The sequence below is a fragment of the Dermacentor andersoni genome, chromosome 3 (assembly GCF_023375885.2).
Source record: "Dermacentor andersoni chromosome 3, qqDerAnde1_hic_scaffold, whole genome shotgun sequence".
NCBI lineage: Eukaryota > Metazoa > Arthropoda > Arachnida > Ixodida > Ixodidae > Dermacentor > Dermacentor andersoni.
The window spans coordinates 127,775,476-127,783,431 of NC_092816.1; the positions used below are offsets into that span (position 1 = coordinate 127,775,476).

Here is a 7,956-nt window from a genome sequence, read left to right on the forward strand (position 1 = left end):
ACCGGAGAAGTAATATGTTGAGTGCCAACTTGTTGCTTTTCAAGTCGTTATAGCCATGACAACCACAAGAGAAACAATGTAGCAAGCTCCTACTTGCTAATTCACGCCCCTACATTCTAATCGACAAACTTGTCATCAGCTCTTTACAAATCAGTTTGACGGGCATTACCACCAAGTATTACATGATCCTTCACAACGTTAATATGTTACATGAAAAAGTTTATAAGTTGAAAACCTTCAAAAACGTTCAATGCAATTTTTAAGATATTATACTTCATGTTGACTGAAACCTTGGAAGCCACTGTTCAGTTTATTATTCTATCTTTTATTTACGGTACCCTCAGGGCCATATGGAATTAAAACTGGAAGTGGTTACAAAGCAGTAGTGTAAAGCAAACACACATACAAGTGCAGCAAGTTCTAGTAACGTAACGATTCTCCTGAGTATACAATGTTAGCTCATGTTTTGCAAAAAGTTTGCTATTGGTGATGGCTGCCATACTTGAGGCAACGTGGTTCCTTCCCTGAGGTGTACGGATGATGAAAGATTAAATGAAAGACTTCATGTAACATGAATAAATTTCTGCTTTACTGCGATGATCAACCCAGTTTGAAATGTACCGAGGTCGCAGTATGAAGTCGTCGTGAAGTGTGGTGTGATGGAAACCTTTATGAAATAGCGAAGGGCTGGCGACTTTGCGGGGGTTAGGTAGTGGAATAAGTGCTAGGCTAGTTTTCATTGACGTACTCATGGTACGGTTATAATGTGAAAGAATGAAACGAGTAGAGTGAATCAACTTTACTAGGATCCCATATTGCAGGTGCATATTCCAGTTTCGGGCGTATTAAAGACTTGTAAAGTTGTAGTTTTGAAGTAGGCGGTGCTTTGTAAAAGTTGCGCCATAAGTACCCGAGAATCTGATTAGCATGGTTAATTACGCATTTCATATTAACGTCCAATTTAAGTTATTTGTATTGTGTACAGCCAAATATTTATTTGACATGATGAAATCTAACAGAACGTTGTTCAGATGGTAAATAAAGGCTGGGATTACGAATAGATTTGGATACGCTCATTACTGTACATTTGTTACCTAAAAAAAGCTAATGTACAGTTTGCATGAAATGAGCAACTAGGCTAGCCCTGCACTACAAGAAATAGCTAGAAAAGGCAAATGCACACAGCCGGCCTACTCCACACTTCTCAAACTTGACAAATCACTAAAAACTATTTTTCTTTCTCTTCAAACAGCAGATTACAAACATGAGCAGTGTTTTCCCAAAAACGTTTTGATATATACTCGGGAGTAAATTTGGCTTAAGATTCAGCCAATCTACAGTGGACGAGCAAGGGAAGCCTCAGAGTGGGAACTTTTCTTCGTCACTGCCCTCACAAATATGTTTGCTTGTGGAAACGTTGGCTCCAGGCTGAGGCTTTCCTTGCTTACCTCTGTTATGTGCTTACCTCCTTGCAGCATCTTTGACTTGTTTGAATGCAGAAACCGATGTGTTTTTTCGACATTAAACCGGAAATTGCATTTTGGAAGAAGCCCTGAGCTATAATTAGCCTATTATGTTTATTTAGTGTCCTTGCTTATTCACACAATATTTTCAGAGGTCCTTGTAAGCATTGTTGTCTCCACAACGTTTCTCGCTTTCCTAGAAGTACTCTACTTGTTTCAAAGCCTTTCTTGCCGCACATTAACACTGAAAGTGCAGCAGAAGTATAAAGAGCAGACAATGCGTGACGTAAAATTACGTAAAATTTAGCACACCATTTTTTAGCTCCTACACTTCGTTCCTCTCGCCATTGTGTTATAAAAACAATGGGACATTGCAGCTCGTGCTTATCTTGCGGAAAGTACATCTTTGCCGAGCACTTTTAATGTTTCTTTCTTTAATATAGCTGAAATTGTTTAACGGAGACAATATACTATGAAACATGTCAAGCAGCACTGTACGCAATACAAGTACGAGGGTAGCCCAGTATAAATATCGTTTTCTGAAACTCCGTCCTCCCTGCTTTGACCGTACGCGATGAGAAAACTCTGTATGTTGTAGACTCAGTGACTGATAGCACTGACTCCACCTGACCTGTAGGACAATTGTGGCATGTACTGCTTCATTCACCATGACAATACACGCGGTAAGCTTACTTCTTTGAAGTGCTTTTTTTTGCCACTTGAGGCCTCTCAGTCACCTGGCGACATAATAGAGATATCTGTAGTCATGGTAGAGTACAGCATATACGAATACCAACCCGAAAGCGGTGACAAAGCACCTAAAACCATCGAGCGAGCAGCTCGACGAGCACCACCAACCGCTACCGCAGCGGCCATATGGCTCCCAACGTAGTAATGATTACAATAGTTTTGATTTTGCGAGCGCCATTTTTTCGTGGCATACTTTAGTTCACAACGCCACCGCTACTTTTATTGCCGTTGCACTGCGGAAGGTACAGTTTCTCTTATCTAAGTTTATATAGGTGTTCCGTGGTCCGATGCTGGACGTCGACGCGGTACGCCGGATTTTCTGCGACACGAGCTCCTTAACGCTATCACGTTAAAATTTAAGTTACCTATGCTGCGCGTCTATCATTTACTTCACTTAGATTGTCCGACGTCCCGCATTCTGCCTCTCGCCTATTCTGCCGACGCTACAGCAGTGGAGAGTACTGATCCTGGAGAACGCGATCGTGCCATCAGCTGTTATGGTAGGCTAGCGCTCACTCAACGTCCGTGTACTGCACAGACCTGGCGTCCGTACCTTCTTTGTGTTCAAGCATGTCGCCGTCTAATTTGCGGAGCTGGTCCTAATTTAACTTTTCTTCTTCTACATGTAATGCCACTCATTAGTATTCTTGTACCGGTCAGCTTTATCTCTTGCTTATTGGATGGCGCCGACATTGTCTTTTCTTCAACGTTAGCCGGATGTTTAATAGTGCGGTAGGCCAAATAAAGGTTGACAAAAGCCGGACAGATATGACAGTAAGAGGACAAAGGATTGCTAATAGGGACCAGCGGCTGAATTCGGAAAGGAAGGAGGAGAAAAAGCCGATTTTCGCCATGTCACCAGAGGGAGGCGCAACTTCTACAAACGTATACGACACATACTTTTATTTCTCGAATGAAGACTGCTTGCTCCCACCTGCAAACTTTTACTACATCAAACACTGTACGAAGCAGTCTAAGCCTTACTGCCCACTACATTTCGCCAGCTATCGCGTCACTGCTTAGCGTTATTGCCCAAAATAATTTTTACAGCGAAGCTGCATATGGCTAGCAGATTTGTCCATCTATCCAACTCTCACCTGCCGTGGTTGCTCAGTGGCTATGGTGTTGGGCTGCTGAGCACTAGGCCACTGGATCGAATCCCAGCCACGGCGGCTGCATTACAATGGGGGCAAAGACACCCGCGTACTAGATTTAGGAACACGTTAAACAACCCCAGATGTTTAGGTGCAGTTTAAAGAACCCCAGGTGTTTCAAATTTCCGGAGCCCTTCCCTACGGCGTGCCTCATAATCAGAAAGGGGTTTGGCACGTAAAACCCTATAATTAATTTTTTTCCATCCGTCTCTCGTCTGTACGCCGAAAAGTCCTCCATTGCAAACACATGCGCATGCGCAAAAAAGAAAAGAAAAAGGAGAAATAGAGCACCCGAGTACGCACGCAGCCGTTTCTCTCCTGTTCCGAAATGGGTAGGCAACGCGTCATAGGTATTCTTGAGGAGCAGGCAGCTTTCGATCACCAACACCGGGAGCAGAACCGGGAACGAGCTCGTCTACGTCGTGCTGATGCTGCAGCCCAGGCACAAGAACAGGCTCGTGGAGCCGAGTGCAAGCAGCAACTGTGTACCGAGGATCCGGAAGCCTACCATGACGTCGTTTAATCAACCGTCGGGATTAGCCAGTGATAAACACCTGGGCCGCACATTTCAGCTTCGCTTGTTAACCATCTGTACGGAGTGCTTAGAAGGTATATTCTTTAGCGTTTCTCTTTCTCGACTGCGTCATGTACGTGCTTAAGTTGTTCCACTGAACCAAGAACAAACAGACTGTACAGTTCTGTAAAAATCAGCATTTGCACTATAACCTGTATGAAAGACAACACAGGAAAATTTTTCACGTTCTGTAGCATTTCCTGGTGCAATCTATATTTTTGCCATTCTCGTTTCAGCGCCTGTTCCGAGAATTTGATAAAATTGACATCACATTTATGCATTTCGCAAGTGCTCCAGAACTAATGCGAACTGTCAAAAATATCTGAAAGAACTTTCAAACTGGCAGTCATCTCGTACTGAGGTTATCGTTCTACAAAAAAAAAAGAAATAAAGCTTAGAAATGTCATTGAATTCATGTGGCTCAAGAGTAATGATTAATTTTTTTATAACTTTGGGCCATGGCTCCATGTGGGCTGCGGTATAATGCAGCACTGCATTTGTAATGCCACCTGTAATTTTTATAGCGTGTCGAGGATAGTTAGCTGTGTTGTTTGCTCTAATCACTTCGTCACGCCTTACATACGTGTCAAGAATGAAGTATCAACAGGTGACTTTACTGAAGACAGCCACACAGATCAATACTTGGCGCAGTATCCCTGCTTTTTGCAGGTGTCCAGACAAACGTATCGACCCGTGGTCTCTATTTTATTTCTTTAAGCCATTCTCTGATCTAAGAGCAAGATGAACATATTTTTTTTTGAGGCAGGGAAATTTTTCGGGGAGCTCTGCTTAGTTATGTTTCCGCGTACGCGCTTTATAATAGTAGTGACAACAGCGAAAGCGTCGATTCTTGAGTCAGCGATACATATCTGTACATGGGTTAAAGATCAGATCAACACATACTACAAGTGCATATTGTCCTTCTTTTCACTAACTTCTACACGTAATTCTTGCTCAAACTGCGCGAGTGCGAAAAATTACGAGAAAAATCTCCACTTCGATACAATACAAAATTGAAGTGCTGCGTAAGCAGCCAAATAAGAAAGAAAGGAATACAGGCATTTTCCGAAACTCTGTCACTAGTAGCATCAGAACTCCGGATGCGTATAGGTATCGCTCCACGTGCCTACAGATATCGGCACTGCGCGCGACTCTGCCGGCTGGTGTCATGGCCGCAGGGAATGAGGTCAGTGAACCGCGAGGTCCACCGGAACACCACCATGCAGTCCTCGCCTCGCGGGTACAGCTGCGCGGAGTCCCCGCGCCGGCAGCTGTACGAACAGTGGAACACGAAGAACAGCACCGCGGGTGGGAGGTCGACGTGCGGCAGCAGCTGATCCTGACTGCCCTGGGGGCTCTCGGTGAACGCCAGGAAGGCCAGGCGCGTGGCCACCAGGTGCTCGAGTGCGCTGCCCTTCAGTGCGCCTTCCTGCAGCCGCTCTATGGGCGGCACCGTGTCCACCTGCTCGCGGTACGACGACATTAAGGCTGAATAACAGGCTCTCTATGGTAATAACTAGTGGTACACAGCTATAAAATGCGCAAGCAAGGCAAGCCCAAGACAGCAGCTAACCTTAGGACAAGAGGGCTTGTATTTGCATCGACGAAGAGAAGTCACTTTGTAGAGACACACTGGCTCAAAGCTTAACTAGCAGAAGCGAAACAGAGGGGCTCGATTTTCGCTGTCACAACAATATGAGGCAAACCATAATTGAAGCTACCAAGAGCACAGGTGAAGTCACTTGCTGTTTTCATGTGAAGTGTGCGAATTATAAGGCGAACGGGAATTGAAGTGGACAAAAAACAACCAGCCACCGGTGGAAACCAGAACCCGCACCCTCCGCAGGCTGAGTAATTCCATGCTCGCGCATTGTTGATTAATTCAAGTCTGCAATTCTTGCAAAGATAAACGAAGGCGTAGTTATTCTGAATTGAAATTTGCTGGTCATACAGTAAAGGTGAGTGAATCGGTTGTGGAGCCTACTAGAGTCACGATGGTACGAAGGTGCGAAAAGAGCAGGATGAAAAGGAGACTTGTAAACGTAAATAATTTCTTGAAATACGGGGGCAGGATGAAACGAGCAACGAATCTCAAGTCAAGAGAGTAAACGAAGCAGCAAGGGGCTAAAAGTCGCAGTTATGCCAGAAAGGTGACAGAGAATGCGATAACGAATTAATAGTCAGCTATACGTAGTAAGGATAGCAGCATTATCGGCCTTATAACTTGAATATATTCGCTTATTAGGTGAATTAACAAGCATGATGTGAGCGCGCGCAAGCAACCACGAACACACGACACTGAATGAGCAAGGACACTCGTTGTCAAAACGCCGGTGTGACGAAGCGCAGCAGCAGCAGCGAGCGAAGTTTCCTTCGTGCGGTCTACCGTTCAAGGCAATAGCGACGAGAACACAGCATGTACAAAGGCATATGAGCCGTCTGCCGCTCAGATGCTAGATATGGCGCGCGCGACCACGCGTTGCCGTGCAAAGTAAGCACTTGTTGGAGGAGTCAAACCGTCCCCCTCCCTCCTGTGCTTCCTCCCCTCTGTACGCCGCATATGGCGCGCGAGATTGAGCCGCGATCGTCAGTTCCCCTTGCGCCCGCTTGTGATATGCCCACTTGCTGCCGGAGCACAAGGCCGCCCGGCCCCCTCCCTCGCTCCTACTCCCCCACAGTCTTTCGCGTGACGGAAGACGGCGCGTCTGCTCACCGCATTCTTCCTTCGTGCGCGCGAGATTGAGCCGCAATCGTCGGCTTCCCTCGCGTGCTTTCACTCGCACATACAGCATACGACGCGCGACGACGTTGTTATCGCCCTTAGACTTTATGTGGAGCATCACGGCTACGGCAGAAATGCGTCTGGAGTGGTTATATAATTGCTATCGCAATGATATAACGACCTCAGTGATACTAGTTACCACTTCGATTCAAAGACGATCAGCAAAATGTTATTTCTTCCATCGATCTTTCTATCACGGTATGTGGGTTTTCTTGGTGACTGCGCTTTTTTGTGGCGCTTCGTGCTCTGAGAGTACGTTCTTGAATAAGTGTGACCCTCATACCGGCTCTAATGGCTGCTCTCTTATAACGATTGATGCAATTTTCTTCGAACCTTCGAACCGAGGCAGCGGCGGCGGTACGCAGTTTTCATGTTTGACAACTGCCGCGTATGTTTTCCTTCATAGGGTGACGCCAGTGTATTAATCATAAGTTTGAATGAAAGCGGAATCATATGCAATATTCTGAAAGGAAGAAGTGCATATACACAAGATACCTAATCTGCGTACTCCAAATGAGGGCATACGTGATTAGAACGTCACTAGCATTGATTTCCCTTACGCTGTTGTTGACGGCGTGCAAACAGTACATGTAGTTGATGCTGGTCATGTCATTTTTGGCCCAGTATCCGTCCCATTTTTCCATGTAGGCCTCGGGCAACTCCTGGACGACGTGGCGGGCAAAGCCGTGAGCAACAATCTGGGACATAAATAAAGCATGCCTACAATTATGTGGCGTAGTTCATTTCAGCAAAAGAGAAATGTTCAATTCGTCTATGTTCTTGCGCACAATAAAGTTGTAGCTATACTGCCCTTCGTAATAAGAAGAGGCTAGAAACGCAAGTGGCAGAAGTCAGGAGGTAAGTCTAGAACATACTGATCAGGCAACAGTTGTCATGGCGGCTCGAAACAGAGGCCATTGAGTTGAAAATATCACTACTCCCGACAGTTGCACTTCATCAGTAACAGAATGACGTTCTTTCCTCTGATTCAACGTACCATCAGGCCTCATTACAAGGATGTTGCTTTATCCAAATAATTGCTTTACTTGAAGTTTGGTTAAGTTACGCCCAAGGGTGTCATGTTCGTACAACAACAACAATAATCATATAAATAATAATAATAATAATAATAATAATAATAATAATCAGCCTGGTTACGCCCACTGCAGGGCAAAGGTCTCTCCCATATTTCTCAAACTACCCCGGTCATGTACTAATTGTGGCCATGTTGTC

At 45.2% G+C, this 7,956-nt stretch overlaps 1 protein-coding gene across 1 annotated transcript; it reads right to left on the reverse strand.

Annotated features, from left to right (window-relative positions):
* Nucleotides 1-3,903: 3,903 nt before the first annotated feature.
* LOC129386223 (uncharacterized) lies at nucleotides 3,904-7,379 on the reverse strand. The gene is made up of 2 exons (XM_055073891.2): nucleotides 7,284-7,379; nucleotides 3,904-5,403 (listed from the first exon to the last, which is right to left on the reverse strand). Exons 1-2 carry the CDS (start codon nucleotides 7,365-7,367, stop codon nucleotides 5,068-5,070), a joined length of 420 nt encoding a protein of 139 aa, XP_054929866.1. The 5' UTR covers nucleotides 7,368-7,379; the 3' UTR covers nucleotides 3,904-5,067.
* Between the last annotated feature and the right edge of the window lie 577 nt (nucleotides 7,380-7,956).